At 49.7% G+C, this 20417-nt stretch overlaps 2 protein-coding genes across 2 annotated transcripts; one reads left to right on the forward strand and one right to left on the reverse strand.

Moving 5' to 3' along the window:
• Nucleotides 1-1993: 1993 nt before the first annotated feature.
• Nucleotides 1994-5619, reverse strand: MRPL46 (mitochondrial ribosomal protein L46). Its single transcript, XM_090028795.1, has 4 exons — nucleotides 5419-5619; nucleotides 5150-5333; nucleotides 3212-3385; nucleotides 1994-2425 (listed from the first exon to the last, which is right to left on the reverse strand). The coding sequence occupies exons 1-4, from the start codon at nucleotides 5602-5604 to the stop codon at nucleotides 2175-2177; spliced, it is 795 nt and encodes a 264-aa protein (XP_089884921.1). The 5' UTR covers nucleotides 5605-5619; the 3' UTR covers nucleotides 1994-2174.
• A 148-nt stretch (nucleotides 5620-5767) lies between these two features.
• On the forward strand, nucleotides 5768-12610 carry MRPS11 (mitochondrial ribosomal protein S11). Its single transcript, XM_090028796.1, has 6 exons — nucleotides 5768-5947; nucleotides 6059-6175; nucleotides 6403-6501; nucleotides 9502-9628; nucleotides 10987-11052; nucleotides 12281-12610. Exons 1-6 carry the CDS (start codon nucleotides 5898-5900, stop codon nucleotides 12386-12388), a joined length of 567 nt encoding a protein of 188 aa, XP_089884922.1. The 5' UTR covers nucleotides 5768-5897; the 3' UTR covers nucleotides 12389-12610.
• The last annotated feature ends 7807 nt before the right edge of the window (nucleotides 12611-20417 follow it).

Raw genomic sequence — 20417 nt, forward strand, 5'->3', positions numbered from 1 at the left:
CCATGAAAAATATGACATGCAAGTGACTGAGGAAAGTTCCCGAGCTGCATGCACTTGCTACAGGTTGCTACACACCCTACCTGTGAGGGACACTTCCATCAGGACTAAGCAAGTCTCCTGAGGCAGGAAACAGTTGCCCTTATAAAGGACTGGAGTTCAACCCTTCAGCAAAGCTGGAGTCAGGCTTTGGCAAACTAATTTGCAGCTCCCAGACCACGGCTAGACTCAGCATTTTTCATGTCTTTTTTGCAGCCTGTGTAGCTCTTGCTCTCCTCTCTCTGCACTAGACATAGCTCTGTGCCAAGCCTCCCAATCTGATATATATATCTATATTTTAATTTATTACAAGCCTGCAGCTACCAACTCCCCTGCTTTAGAAAAATAGAAGCCTGGTGCACTGCACCTCTGATGGCTCTCAGGGTGATTAAAAACAGCTTTAATTTGAAGCCTGCAGCTCAACAGCTCCCAAGGGCTTGACAAAATATATATAGCAATCTCCAGATCTACCTCTAGAGGCCCAGATCTCCCCAGATGATTAATGATTGCTATTTCCTCTCTCCCCGTGACACTCGGGGAGACTGCCGCTCCAGGAGGTACAGCCAATGCCAGGTTTTCATCTAGAACAACAGACAGCAGAGCTCTCAGCCTGAAAGTGTCTCAGGAAGTCAACCTCACCCTGAGGAGACAGGTAGGGCAAAGCCACACAGGCATGGAACAGCCTTGGAAATCACGCCCTTGCCATTTAATAATGAACTCAGAGGGGTGCCCGTGGTGCCCAGAAGCAAGCTCCTCCAAGAAGGCTTAGCAGCTTTGACTGAACAAGTTATGCATGGGAAGGGAGAACTAAACCCAGCTTGGCAGACACTGGCCTTGGATAAGTCACATTAACCTCCATCCTGCTGCAACATGGCAATGCCAATGCCAACCTTTCTGATGGAATTGGGAAGAACTAGTGTCTCAAGCACTCTGACATCCTCTTCAGGCACTAAAGAAGGTCAACGTATGAACAGCTGCATGGCTTGTTCCGCTTCTAGGCCCGTCAAGGTGCAAACTCAGATTCAAGAGGACAGTGGTGACCCTCCAGGAGAGCTGCCAGAACAGGGCAGGAAAGAAGCAGTCATCTCGATTCTAGAAGAAACAGGCTGCATAGTAGGTAACAGCAAACCCATCCTTTTGGAGGTGCATTCTGTAGAAGCTAGACAGGGAAGAAACTTCTCTCTATACCTCAAGCAATCCAGTTTCCATTGCTGATTCCCCAGCCAATTCCTCAGCTGCGGCATGAACGCTTTCCAAGGCCATGACTTGGAGTAAAAGACCCAAAAGCACTGCTTAGCAAAGAGAATATTTTACATTCATCCACCTTATTTCCCAAAGATGCAAATGCCATAGAGTAATACCTAGAAATGTCTTTAGCTAAAGAAATCAAAGAAGTTACAGAAAAACAAAGTTCAATGGCACATGCAATCCACATCTACAAGGACCACCACACTGCCAGAGATCCCCATTTCCCCTACTCCAAGCCAAGAAGAGCTAAACTCTTGGAAAAGAAAATGAAAATGTGTGCTAATTCAATATGTACTACCAGGTTTGCTTGCTCTCCAGAGCCACAACACTCCAGGAAGAGATGAGAAAAAATCTAGGGACTTGAGCAGTATAAAAAAAAGGGGGAACTGTAACCATAACATTTTACCAGGTCTCCCAGTGACACCAGTGGATAAATCTTTTTCCTCAGTAAAAGGAACTCTTCCCACCTGAAGATGTAGAAGGAGCTCACTCACTGCTCCTCTTAATAAAGAGCAGCTGTCAAGGGAAGAGTATAATGTTTAGGAGAGCATCAAGCTATTACGGGGATCCAGTGACAACACAGCTGTTGGATACATCACCTCTACAAAATGGCACAACAGGGAAGGGAAAGGGACTCCAACACAATTCCATGAAAGGCAGAGGAGGACACCCAATAAACACACAATACTCCAGGGAGATCCTCACATGGTAGAGGTTTTAGTATTTATTTAGTACAGACCCTGCAGAGGTCACAAAACAAGGGGATGCAGGATTCTTCTTCAGGGTCTAGGATAGCATTCTGGTCACACAGGCAATGCTAAGCAGCAGCTGCACTCCTCCCAAAGATCCTGTCCCACGTTCTCCCTACCTGCTTGGAGCACAGCTCTCTCTCACAGGTCCACCACAAATCTACTGATTTGCTTTAGGTATTCTGGTTTCAAGTAATCTTCCATCTCACTCTTGGTGACCCATACGCAGTCTGCTTTGCTTTCTTCCTTGGACAGATGGCTGCTTTGGAGGAGAGCTTTGAAGAAAAATACTTTGGCCCCCATGCTGTCCTCAGTACTGATGGCCCTGGGGTACTTGTACTTGTAAAGCCCACATGGTGCATTCCCTAGAAACTTGGCTTGGATGCGATTCCCTGCAAGGCCCAGGAATGAAGGGGGGGAAAAGGGAAGAAAGCACAAGATCAGGAAGAATGGACCGTAGTTATTACATTTGACAGTGACAGCAGAAGTCACTCACCTGTGCCTAATTTTCATTTGATTCTACTGTTATTTCTTCTTAGTAGGAACATCCATCTCTTAGGCCCCACTTTAGGATAAACCTTCGCCCTGGGGAGCTCTTTGGGAGCCGACCAACCTTGCTCAAACACTACCATGGGGTAGGGGGCTACTGGGAAAACATAATGCTCTTTCCCTTTAGGAGGCGGTGTGCACTGCTTCCACACTGCTTCCCTACCGGAAGGTAAGGGGAGATGGCTTGATTGCATTTACATGACTAGAAAAGATACTAAATATAGAGACATGAGCCCAGGTCCCCAGAACAGCACTGATACTGTTCAACAGCTAGTCCCAGGGGCCTGCACATCACAAATGCTTACAGCCACCCTGAATAATCCACTAGGCCAGGTACAGTCTCATGTTGACTTGCACCTACCAGAAACAAAAGACTCTCTCTAAGGGGTGGAGGTCAGGAAGCGGCTTAAGGGCAAGTCTGTGCACAGCCAACTTCCCAGCAGCTCCATCCAGAAACTGAAAGCCCCACAGGGATCAACCCACCTCCTTTTCTGTTAGTTGTGGTCAAAAGCATGCAATCCCTAAGAGGGTGCAAGGCGGTTTGTGAGGATAACCGGGCACTAAGCCTGGTAGCAAGATGACCGACAACAACAGGGATAAAGGAGCACCGCCACCAGTAAGGGACTCACCCAAGAAAGACACCAAGGCTCGCTCCGCCGTGTTTCGTAGCGTCTCCCCTGACTGCCACTCCATTTGAGGCAGAAGCCACAGCTCCTGGTCACCAACCTTCTGTTTGACCAGCAGTGTCAGGTTACTGTCAAGCTTCCTGTTCAGAGAGGTGCGGTCATTGTTCTTATCAGCATCTGCCATAAGACAACAGATTCCAGACAGAATATCCACAGGTTTGTCCGGTACCTAAAATTACCCAAGGCCAGAAGCATTCTTTCTTCCCACATTGTCTATGCAACTTTGTCACCAGATAACTCCCAGCGATGCTTTTATGCACACGTGTCTTCTCCTGCTGTCACCCAAGGATCTGGTTTCATGAAGGTGACATATCCTGTCTCAGTCATGTCTCATTAAAGGTGAAAGAGAAAGATACCATTTAAATTTATTGATATAAATACTCCCCGCAAAGCCTTAAGTTGCCCAGTTCACCAGTTTCATAGATATCAGGGCTGGAAGGGACCTTGCAAGATCATCAGGTCCAGCCCCCTGCCCAAGGGGCAGGAAGTCAGCTGGGGTCATAGATTCATAGATGCTAGGGTCGGAAGGGACCTCAATAGATCATCGAGTCCGACCCCCTGCATAAGCAGGAAAGAGTGCTGGGCCTACATTACCCCAGCTAGATACACATCCAACCTTCTCTTGAATACCCCCAGGGTAGGGGAGAGCACCACCTCCCTTGGGAGCCCGTTCCAGACCTTGGCCACTCGAACTGTGAAGAAGTTCCTCCTAATATCCAATCTAAATCTGCTCTCCTCTAGCTTGTGGCCATTATTTCTTGTAACCCCCGGGGGTCAGATCACTGCAGCAAGATAAGCATCCAATCATTTAAGTTCACTTAATAAAAGTCAGGATTTACAGAGGGCCTAGGTTCAAGTGGCCTCACAATGCCATACGATGACTGGCTAGGTTCCTGTATTAACAGGAGTGTCACTTGCAAGTCAAGGGGAGGGATTCTTCCACTTTCTTCAGCATTGGTGAGGCCTCGCTGGGAGTCCCGTGTCTAGTTTTAGGCCCTACCCTTCTAGAAGGATTTGGACAGATTGAGAGAGTCCAGCAACAAAAATGATTAGGGGCTTGGGAGGCAAGAGTCATAAAGAAAAACTGGAAGAAGTTGGGCTTTTTTTGTCTGAAGAATGTTGTCAAATACCCAAACAGCGATTACAGAGAGGATGGAGACAGGTTTTCTCTGCGGCTGTAGAGGGCAGGGCTAGGAGCAACGGCCTCAAGCTGAAGCAGGGGAAATTTAAATTGGAGATAGGGATGAAGAGGAACTTTCTGCCAGCAAAAATACTCAAGCATTGAACAGGGTGCCTAGCAAAATCAAGGGCTCTCCATTCCTGCTCCATCAAGAGCAGGTTGCATTGACACTTGGCTGGGACCGTTTCGGCAGGGACGACGCTGCCTTGAACAGGGGGTCGGACTAGATGCGACTATGTGAGGTCCCCTCCAACCCTAATTTCCTACAATCCTACGTTCTTCCCCAGGCTGCGAGGAAGGGGGCTCACGCCAGCGACTCCCCAACCCCAAACAGGGTTTCAGCAAAGGCAGCAGAGCGAATAGACAAGTGTTCAGAGGAAACCATCTGCACCACCCCTCCCATCCACTTTTGTTTCCTGGACCGGGGGTCCTCGGTCTCATTCACGTACCAGCGGGCACCTGCTTTAAACCCCCGACCTCGCTCCCGTCGTCCCCGTCTCGTCTCTGGCCCCCGCGCTCAGACGGCGACCCTGCTCCCCGCCACGCAGGGCACCAGGAAACACCAGGAGAGGAGCCGGCTCCGGGGCCCAGCGCCCGCTCACGGCACTGGGCTGGGCGGACCCAGAGCACAACAGCGAGCTCTGCTAGCCCCTACCGCGGGGGCAGGCAGGGACAGACCTTCCCCTTCCCCTTCCCCTTACCTGTGAGGCGGGGGCTGAGCTCGGCCTTCTGGAACCGGTCCTCCCAGACCTCCTCCAGGTCCCGCGCCAGCACCACGCTGCTGCTGGCCAGATCGTCACCGCGGTCCTTGGGATGCCGCAGCTGCTCCTCCTCGGCCTGGTGCCGCACCTCGTGGTCCGACAGGCGGCTCCGCTCCGTCTCCAACTGCGGGCGGACCAGACGCGCGTCACGGGGCGGACACGCGGCGCCTCGCCCCGCCGCGACCTCCCCCCGCCGCGCCGCCGCGCACCTGCTGCATCAGCCGCGCCACCACCTCCTCCATCGGGCTCAGCGCTGCGGACACGATCGCCGGCCGCTGCAGGCACAGCGCGCCCAGGAGCCGCCAGGACGCCCGCGTGGGAGCCGCCATGATGCCTCCGCCACCGCCCCGCCAGAACCCACAATGCACTGCGAGGCCCGGCATGGGCGCCGCCATGTTGCCACCGGGGAGCCACAATGCACCGCGGCGTCGCCATGTTTCCACCTGAAACCCACAATGCCATGCGGCGGGCTCCGGAATGGGCGCCGCCATGTTGCCAGCCGGGCCCACAATGCAGCGCGGCGCCTGGCATGGGCGCCGGCATGTTGTCTCCCGGGGACGCGCAAGCACGTTTCCAACCCAGACACCCACAATGCCCTGCGAGGCCCAGTATGGGCGCCGCCATATTGCCCCCCGGGATCCACAATGCCCTGCGCTGAGGTTCGCCCGGGCCCGGGCTCGGGCTCAACATGGCGGCGCTCAGCGGTGTCTGGCAGCGGTTGCTGCTGCCTGTGGCGGGGTGAGTTGTCCTCGCGTGGGCGCGGCCGGCAGGGGGAGGCTCGGCCTGGGGCTGCTGAAACCCAACCCAAGCCAACCCAACCCTCCTCTCCGTCTCCTCTCCCTGGGCCAGGGGTGCCCGCGCCGCCCGCTCCCTGCTCGCCCCGGCCGGAGCCCGGGGGCTGGCGGACAATGCGAAGAAGGCCGCGCCCGCCCCGGCGCCGCAACCGGCACCCCCCACACACAGCAGGTGAGGGCACTCGGCGGATCCGAGCCGCGCTGCGCGGGGGAACTGGGGGCCTGGTCTGGGGGCATCGGAGCCTCGCGCCGGGTGGGAAGGGGCACGAGCAACTCAGCGCGTCCGCGCAGGACTCCCCGGCTGCCCCATGCTCGAGCCGCCCTCTTCCAGGGTCCGCGTGCGATGCATGGCACCGGCCACGCATGGGCAGCGTTTCACTTCCCTGTGTTGCTTCCCAGCATCATGCCCCCGGTGCCAGGACAAGGGAGTCACCTGAGGTGGAACGGAAAAAAATACGAGGACATCCCCATACTCCACATCCTTGCCACCTACAACAAGTAAGAAACACTTCAGCGCGCACCGCCCTGCATAAAACGGCCTGTATCTGGCACTGTTTTTTTTCACAGCTTCATAGATATTAGGGTTGCAAGGGACCTGGGAGGATCATGGAGGCCAGCCCCCACCCCAGGGGCAGGAAGGCAGCTGGGGTCATAGGATCCCAGCAAGATAAACATCCAGATGTGTCTTGAAGGCATTCAAAGTGTGTGCTTGGACCGCCTCAGGTGGCAGGCTGTTCCAAACCTTGGGGGCTCGGACAGTAAAGAAGTTCTTATAGTTTCATAGTTGGTAGCATCAGAAGGGACCTGAGCAGATCATCCCCTGCCATGGCAGGAAAGAGTATTGGGGTCAAACAACCCCAGCAAAGTGCTCATCAGGCCTCCTCTTAAAGACCCCCAGGGTAGGAGCCAGCACCACTTCTCTTGGAAGTTGGTTCCAGACCCTAGCCGCCCTGACAGTGAAGTAGCGCCTCCTGATGTCTAGCCTGAATCTACCCTCTGCCAGCTTGTGACCATTATTCCTGGTCACTCCTGGGAGTGTTCGGGGAAACAGGGACTCGCCCAATGCCTGCTAGTCCGCCCTGACTAGTTTGTAACAGGACACTCAATCCCCCTTCAGCCTTCTCTTGTGGAGGCTGAACAGGTTCAGGTCCTGTAGCCTTTCCTCGTAGGGCCCAAGGACCAACCCCTGGGAAGCCCACTGCCAACAACCCTCCAGGTCGAATAAGACTCGTCTACCGCCACTCTGGGTGCAGCCCTCCGGCCAACTAGTGACCCATTTGACTGCGTAGGTGTCGACACCTCAGTCTCCTAGTTTTTTTAATGAGAATGGGGCGAGACACAGTGTCTAATGTCTTTCTGGACTTTAGGAAGGCCATGTCCATTGCGACACCTGCGTCCAAGGATTTTGTGACCTGGTCATAGAAGGTCACCAGGTTGGTCTGACAGGACCTGCCTCTAATGAACCATGTGGGTTGCCCCTAAGCATAATCTCCCCTGCTGGACCCTCACGGACATGCGCCAGGATAATTCTCTCAAAAAGCTTTCCCAGGACCACAGTAAGACTAACAGGCCTATAGTTTCCTGGGTCCTCCTTCCTCCCTTTTTGAAAATGGGAACCACATTGGCCCTTTTCCAGTCCTCTGGCACATCGCCAGAGCACCATTCTTCCTTACGTCCAGTCCGAAATGGTCATGGAGGAGTTTGTGACCATTCGACCTTGTCATCCCTTGGGGTGCTCTGGTGAACAGACCTTCCCCCAGATCCTGGTGAACACCCCTGATAAACTTGTAGGTGGCCACTAGATCACCCCTGAGCCTGCACTTTTCCAGGCTGAAGAGTCCCATGGCTCTCAGCCTGTCGTCGTAAGGTCTGTTTTCCTGACCTCTGATCATGTGCGTGGCTCTTCTCTGGACTCTGAACCATCTCCACATCCTTTTTGAATTGTGGAGCCCAAAACTGGATGCAGTACTCCAGCTGCGGCCTCACCAAGGCCGAGTACAAGGGGAGAATAACGTCCTGATATTTTCTTGAGAAGTATCTATGGATGCAAGCCAGCGTTTTGCTCATTTTACTAGCTGCAGCATCACATTGAAGGCTCACGTTCATTTTGTGGTCAGTCATGACCCCCAAGTCCCTTTCATCCGTAGCACTAACCAGCGTAGCGCTGCCGAGCCTATAGGGATGCTGCAAGTTTTTCTTCCCGAGGTGGAGAACCTTGCATTTTTTTGGTGTTAAACACCATCAGGTTCTCGTCCGCCTGTTTCCTGAGCCTGTCAAGGTGAGCCTGGATCACCCTCTTGTCCTCAGGTGTGGATGCTTTACCCCAGAGTATGGTGTCCTTGGCGAGTTTTGTTCTGGTCACCTTCACCGTGGTCGGTGCTTGGCTGGGGGATAGTCCTTGACGTGAGGCTGCTGATTTAGGTGAACAAATATTGAACCGCTGCTGCTGCACTGTGCCGGAGGTGCCGCCTGTAACAAAGCAGTTCTGACCAAGGTTTGTCGATTTTTGTTTTGCTGGCATGTGGTGCCTTAACAAGAGAGAAATCATTAATTGCACACCATGGCCGAGCAAAGATACAGATACACTAACATCCCCCCATTCTCCAGGTTTCAGACGTCGATTTAGTGAGATCTGGGAACTTCATCACTTCTTGTCACAAAGCCGCTTAACAAGTGCCGTGTTATTTACCAGAGGTAGCCACATTTCTCTGGTGATGCCGGTTTTAAAAAATCCCCAGTTTTCGATTTCATAGTTTCATAGTAGCTAGAGTCGGAAGGGACCTAGGTAGATCATCTAGTCCGACCCCCTGCCTTAGCAGGAAAGAGCACCGGGGTCAGATGACCCCGGCAATGTGCTCATCTAACTTCCTTTTAAAAATCCCCAGGCTAGGAGCCTGCACCACTTCCCCTGGAAGCTGGTTCCAGGCCCTAGCCGCCCTGACTGTGATTTAAATAACATGACCCCAAATCCACATGTTCCTATCATTTAAATGAAACACCGCTAATATAGAGATGTGTGTATATATATAGTGTTTCATTTTAATTATGGAAAACTATGGATTTGGGGTTACTTTAAAAAAAAAAAAGTCCCCAATTTTTGGTTAAGTCAGAGAAAACCAGGATCCCTGATGATCACAAATGTGACAAGTTTACAATTCTGTAAAACTTCAGCTCAAGGAAAGTTTTTTTTTTAAATAAGCATAAGAGAGCACGCGTACTCTCACAGTGGGGAGGAGGACCTGGGGCAGCAAAACTCCATCTGAGCAGCGTCTTGTCAGGATGCTTGCAGAAGGCACAATGCTCTCAGTTGCTTCCAAAGCAACCTTGACATATTGTGCAGCTCCTGCCCTTGGGTAGACTGCAACAGTTTTGAGAAGTTGAACAGAAGCACTGGGTCCAATGGTTTGGGGAAGAGCCTGGGAAGTAATCAAGGTGCAAAGCAATAGGTGAATTCATCTGACAGCTTCTTACCATTTCTTCTCTCTCTCTCCTCCCTAGCACGCACGTCACCATCACCAATAAAAACGTACGACTTGTTCATGCTACTTGTGGCAGTGAAGGGTTCAGAGATGCCAAGAAGGGCACTTCTGTTGCAGCACATGCTGCAGGCCTTGCAGCAGCAGTGGTGAGTCTGCTCCAGTGACTCTTCAGGTTAAGGTTGATTGTAGTTAGCTGGTAGGACTGTGGCCTGAAGCAGTTGGGAACGAGTGCTGCTTAGACAAAGTATACTCAGGAGGGAAAAGGGGAGAAACAGCAGCTTTGCTTCTCATTCCCACTTCCCTCTCTGTGGGAAGAAGAGGCAGTAAAGGCCATTGATTCCTGGGGTCAGAACAGCTTAGTTCTCCTTACAAGTAGCTTCCTCCATTTCACTTGTGAGGAAGACATAGTAAACACTTGGAACTGGATGAATTGTTTGAAATGGGATATTTGAATGCCACTGGGGTGATGTTAGCCTCCACCATTTTGGAGGCTGTAGTGGGAAATGTACATCCCCACTTACCCTTTAGCTCTGGTCTGCATGGTATATAACCATGCAAAATATTCACATAAATGTTACATAACATATTTCTTTCAACTGCCAAGCCATTGTGAGCAGATCAGTCAGCTGTGCTTTCCCTTCTAAGTATTGATGCAGCCATGGACAGTGTTGCTAATCAGTAAGACAGCAGCTACTTTAAGTCAAGACACTTCACATTTTCATTTCAAATAAGCCCACTCAGGTAAGAAACTCTTGTTGCTGTCCATTCCATTACAGCCCTGTCTCGAAAGATGCTCTGGTAGCCCCTCCTGAAACTAAGACTAGTCATTTTCAGGAGGTTGAATACAGAGAAAGCCAGTATAACCACATCCTGCCCCTAACCAGAAGTACAGATAGCTAAACCCTAGGAAAACTGTACCCATTTTAATTAGGGGTAAGTTGTTGCATTTCCATTTAAGTTATTGCATGTTAGGAGTGGACAGACAAGAGTTCTTCAGTCCTGCTGATATGTTCCTGTGCAGCTAATCTGCATACCCACATGCCTACTCTATGCTTCTGTAACTGCATGGCTGTCCTTGCCCTTAGAGATTGATGTCTTTCTAATTTTGATTTTACTTCTGCCCCTATAGTTTTTAGGAAGCTTTAACTTGTGCTGGGATACAATTTTCCCTCTACAGAAGATCAGTTCTTCCATTAGGTGGCAGTGCTGCCACAGAAAGAAACCAGCTGTTGGAAGCAAGCTTTCAAGAGTTCTGGTTCCTCCCTCTCTGCCCAGGTTCAGAGGATACATCATCTGCTGCCTCAAGTCCAAGCTCAGATTAGTTTCACCTGTCTGTTTACTTTTTTACTTTACTTGGAATTAGTATGCAGGACACAAATTGTGTTGAAACTGCTCTCAATCACCTGTTTCCTATCAGCCTTCAGTTCCCCAGCTTTGTGTAGCAGCCATAGAGATCTGCCTGCCCCTTCTCACCAAGAGCACTAAACAGTTATTCTCTCCTCAGAAAGCCTGCAGGAAGGATGTGTCCCATGTACGATTGATATTGAAAGGCCTGGGACCTGGGCGCTTGGTAAGTGCCAGAGACAGTGACTCATGGATGGGAATCTTCATCTTTTTGCTGCTTTTCCTGAGGGGCTGGAGAAGATCTTATTCAGGTGTCTGGAGGTTTTGATCTGATTTTTCTGTAGATGACAAAAATGGAGTCTGTAGGGAATTTACTATTTATACACCATGCAAAAAACTAGATCATTGACAAAAATGATCTTAGTAGTGAAAACTTAGAAGAATCTGTCCTAAAAAGGCTAACTAGAAGCCAGGTTTTATGCGTGTTGATTTGGACTAGCTTAGCTAATTTCCTTTGACTTGCTGTTATGAACAATCTTATCTCCTCCTCATGACATGGCTTTCCCAAACTGATGCCAAACATAGTTTACCCTGGTTCTTATCTTTGAATCTGTTCCAAAGCTGCTACTTCAACATGTGCTGTTGGGTTTTTGCCTGTTATTAGGGGTGTGCAAAGCTGGTCCTATTCGGTTCAGATTCAGCCCAAATCAGGGAAAGTGATTCGACTTGTTGATTCAGATCACTGTCCCTGATTTGATTGGTCCAAATCTGAAGATTCGATGCTGATATGAAGAATCAGCAATTCAGACAGACACAGCTTTAAAAGTTTTTTCTACATACCTTGAGGTCACAGCATTCACAAGCCACACCTGCTATGCTGGGACACATGGAGCGTCCCACAGGAGTGCGGGGGGGCCATCCACATGCTCAGTGGCAAACCCAGAAGTGGACCAGAAATACTTCTGGTCCACTTCTGGGTCTGCCAGGAAGCGCCCTGCGGGGGCTCCCCTGCACCTTCCCAACTCAGCAATCAGCTGCAGGGGGGCCCCAGCACACTCCCCAGCGGACCTGGAAGTGCTTCTGGTCCACTTCCAGGTCTGCTGTCGAGCACACTGGGGAGCCCCCCTGCGGTCCTATGGAACACTCCATGTGCCCCAGCACCACAGCATACACGAGCCACCTGGTACCTTGAGGTATGCAGAAAAAACATTTAAAGCTGTGTCTATGTCCAAATCGCCAAGCCTTTCTGAATCAATCCAGAGGGTTTCAATTTGATTCGGAGAGATTAAAGGGTCCTCTGATTCAATTCAGATTCGGAGATCCAGCCACTGAATTGGGCTGAATCTCTGCTAAATCAAATTGGGGACTGAAGCTTTGCACAGCCCTACCAGCTATGGTATCAATGCATTGGTGCAGCAGCATATGGTCTGATCTCTGCTCTCTTGCCCTGACAGGCTGCCATCCAGGGGGTGATCATGGGGGGGTTGGAGATCATCTCCATCACGGACAACACCCCGGTTCCACACAATGGCTGCCGTCCCCGGAAGGCACGAAAAGTCTGAGACAGGAATGGAAGAGAGGCACTGAGCAGTGATGGCTGGTGCAACGTAAACTGGTTTAAGGGTTTGCTTTTACATCACATCTTTGAAGGCTGTTTTCCCTGAAAGACAAGTAGAATGGACATGGGCCGTTAGCCTGACAGTGGAAGCAAAAATGTATTTTACCTGCCTCGTGGGAAACCTTTTGTCTGTAAAATTGGTAAATTAAAATGGTTGTCTTTCTGATGGCCTCTCCTGCTGGCTTCCTGGACGTACTCTGTGTTACTTTTCTCTCTCAGCCACTGCTCTCCTCCTCAGCAGGCCATGTGGTTCCTGACAGCTCCCTAGTGCTGCTGCTGCTCGTCACCAAAAAGGGGAGCTCTTGAAACAAACAGCAGCTGATTCCCCCTCCAATTATCTAAACCAGAGAGTGGTCTTCCTTAGTCAAAGACTTGGAAGTTGGAAATAGGCAAAATAGCCTGGTGAAGAAAATGCACTTCTCTGTCTTGCATAACAGTGCCAGCTCCTCCGTCTGCACTGAGTAGAACAGTATGCTCCAGATTTACTGCTGCTGGGGGTTTGTATTGTTACTTTGTTTTGCCTTTGTTCTAATTGCCCTCTTAGTGGTATTTGCTGACAGTTAGCCTGGCATTTCCGGAGGCAAGTATTGTGGCAACACAGGAAATGCAGGTTGGCAAAAGTCTGGAACATACATTTAGGACATGTTGTATGTCTTGCAGTACCTTCAGTTCTGTCTCATACTATTGTCTGCACCAGTCAGGATTCCCAGGGAAGATAGTAAGTGGGATGTTAGGCAGCCCAGGAAACAATAAAATGCTGCCTAAAGAATTTAAACGCCACCATCTATCCTGGATTATGCTGGTCTATAGCCAAGGGCACAGGCCTGACATATGGGTGGGATGGACCTACTACAAGTTGCTGTATATTCCAACTCCATCTAGAGAGTGTTTTCTCCAGCCAGGTTGTCTTGGAACCACCCAGAGAGACCTGGTAACTACAGTGACTGACTAGGATATTGATCTGTGAGCAAGAAAGAATTTCTAGTAGCTCCTTGAGGAAACAAAAAGGAACAGAGAGAAGCTAGTTACACAGAATACGCCGAGCCAGCACAACACCTCTCCCCACAATGGTAATAAGCCCACCCTCTCTTCTGACTCAGCCACCAGCTCTAGCATGAACCCAGGGTCTTCCATTATTCTCTTTTTGGTTCCTCTTAGTTTCTTAAATTGCATAATTAACTATTCTCCTCCCTTTTAAAGAGAAGGTGCCATGGCAACAAAGCAGCATTTAACTCCTTCCTGGTTCTGAAAGACATGCAGTGGGGTTTTGGAATGCAATCAGGCTGCTTAGAGAAACCTGGTGTTAGAATCAAAATCATAACATTAGGGTGTTGGAAGGGACCTCAGGAGGTCATCCAGTCCTCTACCCCCTGCTCAAAGCAGGACCAGCCCCACCTAGATCACCCCAACCAGTGCTTTGTCAAGCCCAGCCTTAAAAACCTCCAAGGATGGAGATTCCACCACTACTCTAGGTAACCTGTTCCAGTGCTTCATTACTATCCTAGTGAGAATTCTCCCAAATATCTAACCTAAACTTCCCTTGCTGCAACTTGAGACCATTGCTTCTTGTTCTGTCATCTGCCACCACTGAGAACAGTCCAGCTCCATCCTCTTTTGAACCACTCCCCCTTCAGGTAGTTGAAAGCTGCTAGTAAATCCTCTGTCTTCTCTTCTCCAGACGAAATAAGTCCAGTTCCCTCAGGCTGTCCTCAAAAGTCATGTCCCCCAGCTCCCTCACCATTTTCATTGCCCTCTGCTAGATTCTTTCCAATTTGTCCACATCCTTTCTGCAGTGGGGGCCCCAAAACTGAACACAGCACTCCAGATGTGGCCTCACCAGTCCTGAATAGAGGGGACTAATCACTGACCTGTTGGCTGGCTAGAGTATCAATGCAGCCCAGTATGCCATTAGCCTTCTTGGCATCAAGGGCACACTCCTGGCTCATTCAGCTTATTGTCCCAGGTTCTTTTCTGCAGAGCTGCTGCCCAGCCAGTCAGGCCCCAGACCGTACCAGTGCATGGGATTATTCTGTCTTAAGTGCAGGATTTTGCATTTGTTCTTGTTGAACCACATGAGATTTCTTTTGGCCCAATCCTTCAGTTCATCTAGGTATCTCTGAATCCTAGCCCTACCCTCCAGCATATCTATTACTCTCTCCAGCTTGGTGTCATCTGCAAACTTGCTGAGAATGCACTAGATGCCATCTTTCAGGTTGCTGATGAAGATCCTGAACAAAACCAGCCCCAGAATTGACCCCTCGGGCACACCACTTGATACTGGCTGCCAACAAGACATAGAGCTATTGATTACTACCCTCTGAACCTGATACTCCAGCCAGTTTTCTATCAACCTTACAGGTCATTCATCCAGCCCCTACTTAGCTTGCCTGTAAGTAAGTTGTGGGAGACCGTATCCGAAAGCCTTGCTAAAATTGAGGTACATCACATCCACTGGTCTCCTCGCATCCACAGAGTCAGTCATGTCATCATAGAAAGTAACTTTAGTTAACTGAAGGCAATAAAACACAGCAAAATGGAGACTTGCTAAGATTCCAGCTCTGACAAGCTCTCTCTAAGTTTCCCTATAATCTTACAGGGGAGAAAAAGACCTCATTCCTCACCGTCAGACAAGATATTTTGGGCTGCTATTGGGTTTGTAATGCACTGACCAAAAGAAACGTGCTGGGTCAGCTCTGAACCCCAAGGAAAAATATTAGCCACAGGCTTCATTACCAGCAAATGCGAGGGAAGTACATGTCTGTAGCAATATGGCCTATAGCAAGGTGCAACCAGTTTAGTGCTGGGTAAACATAGTGGCCTGGAGAACAAAGGAGCTTCCAAGAACATAAATGCTTAGCATCCCACAAACAAAATTGCATGGGTTGGTATCCAAGTTGTAGACATATTGGTCTAGAGGAAAAAGCAATCAGGTCTAATAAAAGATACCACCTCTGCTAAGTCCTGATTGCATGGCTTGGGGCACTCTGAGCCTTCCTGAACTTCAGCAGGTTTAGCAGAGGTACCCTGTACATACCACATTCTGATCCAAGCTAAACAGGTAGCATATGAGATGCTTGGATGCTGTTGCTCAGCCCAAAGCTGTGCTGAGCCACCCTTGGGGCAGAAGAGTCATTGCTAAGGAAAAATGGTAAAAGGGATTAAAAACAACCTCTGGCTTGCAAGAGTCACTGGGGAGAGATTCATGTGATTTTAGCCCCAAATTTATCGCATGCCCTTAGCTAGGGTCTGGAACCAGCTTGCCATTTCCCAATCTTGATCTAAACTGAGGCCTTATATAACAGCAGCAGCTTTTTGCACTTGGGATGCCTTAACCTGTGGGGACACCTGAAGCCACCAACATGCTCTTTGAACTGTACATACAATTGGCAAGCTTCACCTCCCTTCCTCTCTTATGTTTCTGCCTTAGTCCAGTGCCAGTCAGTTTCTATTTCTATCCAAAAATAACATCTAAATAACTTTTTCTTAGGATTCCTCTGAATCTGGCAAATATTGGCTGGTGTCACCCACCCACCTGTTCATTAGCTAAAAATGTATATAAACAACATCCTGACATATTTGCTTCTCTTCCAAACCTCCAGCTCTGTATAAACTTTATGGACTAGCAGACAAGATGCAAGTGGCACAGCTTGGTGGTGAAATCAAATCCACCATATCTGTCCTTTGGACTCCTGCTGAAAAGACACAAGAAAGTCCCAAAGCAGATTTTGAGCACTGACTGATTATTACTCAGAGCAACGGGGCACAAGAGGCTGCAAAGTGCAGGCCAGTGCTGCACTTATCAACAGTAGCAGAGTGCAGCCGTATCCAAACTGGGCTCTCCTACCTTGTGAGAAGGGGGCAATCATCCCCAGACCCTATGCTACAGGGGAAAGTCTGCTGGAAGTCAGTTGTTCACTTTGTTAGGAATTAAGAAACACCAACAGCCTTAATGATTTCCTTACAAGTCAAATTAAGCTATTAATTAAGGTCTTATTTTAGTCAGCCACCAGTGCCTACAAGTTTTAATTGTTTTCCCTAGTGCTTGAATGGAATATTGCTTTGCCCTGCCTTGCTTTCCTCCTCTTTCCTCCTAAGGGCTGTGGCTTGAGCTCATGCCAGCATCATTATACTGCCAGCATGTTCACAGCACTCCAGACCTATAGTACTACAGGTAAGCTTCCCACTTCACTGTTGAGAACTCACTAGTTCACTTGTAGCTTCCACCTTGGGACTCAAAGCTGCTCAGACATGGCATCCTGAGAACAAGCTCTGTCCTAATAAGGACCAGCTCTGCTCCTTCTTCAGGGTAATGTGATTTTCCTCTCTAGTTGTGCCTCTTTTAAAATGGAACACACCCAAATCCCATGTTCCCAGGGATCAAAATGCAAAACCATGTCCTCATTTATGGCTAACCTGCTAATTAATATCTGCCTCCCCTGTTCAACACAGCTATTGCCACATAGCCTTAGGCTGCTGGTCCAACTCATTCTGCTACCCCAGCCATGGTTTCAAAGGCAATTCCCAGGACCCCAATGCTTTTAGTAGACTGCTGTGCTGGGGAGAAAACCTCTCTTAACCCCTACAACAAGCAGCTTGCACCCTGAAGCACAAGCACTGCTCACTGAGCTGGTGACTCACTATTTCCTTTGCAGTTTGTTTTTGTTGGTGACAAGAATCAGGTGCCCAATTCCGATTATTTTGCAAGTTTCAATTAAACCATTAATTAAATGATGTCAGTGTCCTCTAATAGCTGACTCTGAGTGCAAGGAAATAAGGAGAGGAAAGCAGAGCCTGCTGTGCTAATAAACGGTAGCACAGGGGTGGTTTCCTTCAGACCAGTGACTGCATCCGTTAGGGACATCTGCACTCCCCCCAACACCCAGGGAATGCCTGTAAATAGGATTTGCACCCAGGAGTAGTGCAGTGGCTTAAAGTCCCTTTACATTGGCAGAGAGCTGGTGTTCAATCGCACACAGTTACAGGGAGGGACCCTATGGCAAAGGTATTTCTAGTGAATAAATCCTGTGTCCTCCCCCAAGAAGCAGGAGTTCACATGAGGCCATGATTCTGCCTATGCACAGACTAACAATATCCATCCTTCTGCAAATGAAGTAAGTGCTCCCAACTCTGTGCCCATCATACATGGCCAGCACTTAACCCCACTCAAGCCCTTCAAGGCCCACATGGGTACCTCTCTTAAGTTGCTACCGCATAACTTCTCATACCAAAAAAGACCTTGGACCCTCAGATTGTTTCTTTGCTTTCATAACTGGTCCAGAGAGGCCTTGCTCCCCCTCTATGCGGCGCTGGTCAGGCCACAGCTGGAGTACTGTGTCCAGTTCTGAGCGCCGCACTTCTGGAAGGACGTGGAGAACCTGGAGAGGGTCCAGAGGAAGCCACTCATATGGTTGAGGGCCTCCGTGGCCAGCCCTATGAGGAGAGGCTGAGGGACCTGAATCTCTTCAGTTTCTGCAAGAGGAGACTGAGGGGGGATCTTGTGGCTGCCTACAACCTTATCAGGGGCCACCAGCAGGGACTCGGGGAAAGTCTGTTCACCAGGGCCCCCCTTGGGGTCACCAGATACAATGGCCACAAGCTGAGGGAGGATAGGTTTAGGTTAGATATTACTACTTCACTATAAGGGTGGCCAGAGCCTGGAATAGGCTTCCCAGAGCGGTGGTGCTCTCACCTTCCCTGGAAATCTTCAAGAGAAGACTGGATAGGCACCTGGCTGGGGTCTTATGACCCCTGCCACCTCCAGTGCTCCTTCCTGCCCATGGCAGGGGGTCGGACTAGATGAGCTGTCTAGGTCTCTTCCGACTCACTGATTCTATGAATGCTCTCTATTCCCCACAAGAGACTCAGGCATTCACTGGCACTTTACAGCAGTGGTAGCTGCTTGGAGGTTTTGCTTGAGCTAGTTCACAGCATCCGAGTTCCTGAGTGGACCTGGCAGCCCATGTCTCTCAGGGAGGCAATAAAGAAGGAACTGAGTGAACAAATATTCTCATTTTCCTTCTTCTTCCAGTTGCTCATGCTCTGGATGGGCAGCTGCACAACAGGAAGTGAGGGCTCTGAGCATTAAGTGCCCTGCTTCAGCCCTCCTGAAAGCCCGGTTCTGACTCTCCCCACTGTCTTTGTGGGAGTTTCTCTGGAACTCATGATCTTTCCCTCACTGGGCCCTACATCCACTCAGAGCTTGAGAGCCTGTATGTGCCTGTGCTATCTGCACTGAAATCTCATACCAGCCAGAGCTATAATATCCACTCTCCTATACACCAGGCAAGGGTAGGCTGCTTCCGGGAGTAGCACTCATGCTTCGCTTAAAAGCTTGACAGCGAGAGATGGCTGGGAAGGGGCAGAGGAAGAAGAGAAAGCTGAAAGTTCCTTTGGTACAGGACTGAATGCAAAACAGAGGGGAGTGAAATGGTGGTAGCTCAAAAGGAAGGAAGGTTTTGTAGGGAGAAGAATTATAGGCCCATCAGCCTGACTTCTATCCCGGGAGAGATCTTAGAAAAGTTTTTTAAAGAGGCCATCCTTAATGGACTGGCTGACGCCAACATCCTAAGGGATAGCCAGCATGGGTTTGTTGTGGGTAGGTCTTGCTTGACCAATCTCATTTCCTTTTATGACCAGGTGACCTATCACCTGGACAAGGGAGAAGAGATTGATGTCATATATCTTGACTTCAAAAAAGCCTTTGATCTGGTATCTCCTGATCACCTCTTGGCTAATTGTGGCCTTGGGTCCACCACGATCTGCTGGCTGATCGGGCCCAGAGGGTAGTAATTGATGGAAGTCAATCATCACGGTACCCTGTGACCAGCAGGATCCCCCAAGGCTCTGTCCTTGGACCCATATTGTTCAACATCTTCATTAACGATGTGGACATTGGAGTCAGAAGTGGACTGGCCAAGTTCGCCGATGACACCAAACTTTGGCTCACCAGAAGACAGGTGGGTGATCCAGGCTGACCTAGACAGGCTCACCAAATGGCAGACGAGAATCTGACAGTGTTTAACACTGAAAAATGCAAGGTTCTCCACCTTGGGAGGCAAAACCTGCAGCACCCTTATAGGCTCGGCAGTGCTACATTGGATAGCACTATGGAAGAAAGAGACTTGGGGGTCATCATTGACCACAAGATGAACATGAACCTGCAATGTGATGCTGCGGCTAGTAAAGCAATCAAAACGCTGGCTTGCATCCATAGATGCTTCTCAAGCAAATCCCGGGACGTCATTCTCCCCTTGTACTCGGCCTTGGTGAGGCCGCGGCTGGAGTACTGCATCCAGTTTTAGGTTCCACAATTCAAAAAGGAGGTGTAGAAGCTTGAGAGAGTCCAGAGAAGAGCCACGCGCATGATCAGAGGTCAGGAAAACAGACCCAACGATGACAGGCTGAGAGCCATTGGGCTCTCTAGCCTGGAAAAGCGCAGGCTCAGGGGTGATCTGATGGCCACCTATAAGTTTATCAGGGGTGACCACCAGGATCTGGGGGGACAATTGTTCACCAGAGCGCCCCAAGGGATGACAAGGTTGAATGGTTATAAACTACTGCAAGACCGTTTCAGGCTGGACATAAGGAAGAATTTCTTTACTGTCCGAGTCCCCAAGGTCTGGAACAGCCTGCCATCGGAGGTGGTTTAAGCACCTACGTTGAACACCTTCAAGAGAAAAATGGATGCTTATCTTGCTGGGATCCTATGACCCCAGCTGACTTCCTGCCCTTTGGGCGGGGGGCTGCACTCGATGATCTTCCAAGGTCCTTTCCAGCCCTAATGTCTATGAAATCTATGAAATGTGAGATCAAAATAGAGGAAGTCAGTGCTTACATTTCTCCTTGCAATCCAGATCCACTCCACTATCACTAAGGACTTCCAGCTCATAGTCCAGAGAAGTCAGTAGTACCCAGCAGACACTTGCTGTCAGAGAACTCCCTATATACTCTGGGGTCTAACAATTATTCACATT

This window comes from Crocodylus siamensis, chromosome 15 (assembly GCF_052110815.1).
Source record: "Crocodylus siamensis isolate JL-2025a chromosome 15, ASM5211081v1, whole genome shotgun sequence".
Lineage (NCBI taxonomy): Eukaryota > Metazoa > Chordata > Crocodylia > Crocodylidae > Crocodylus > Crocodylus siamensis.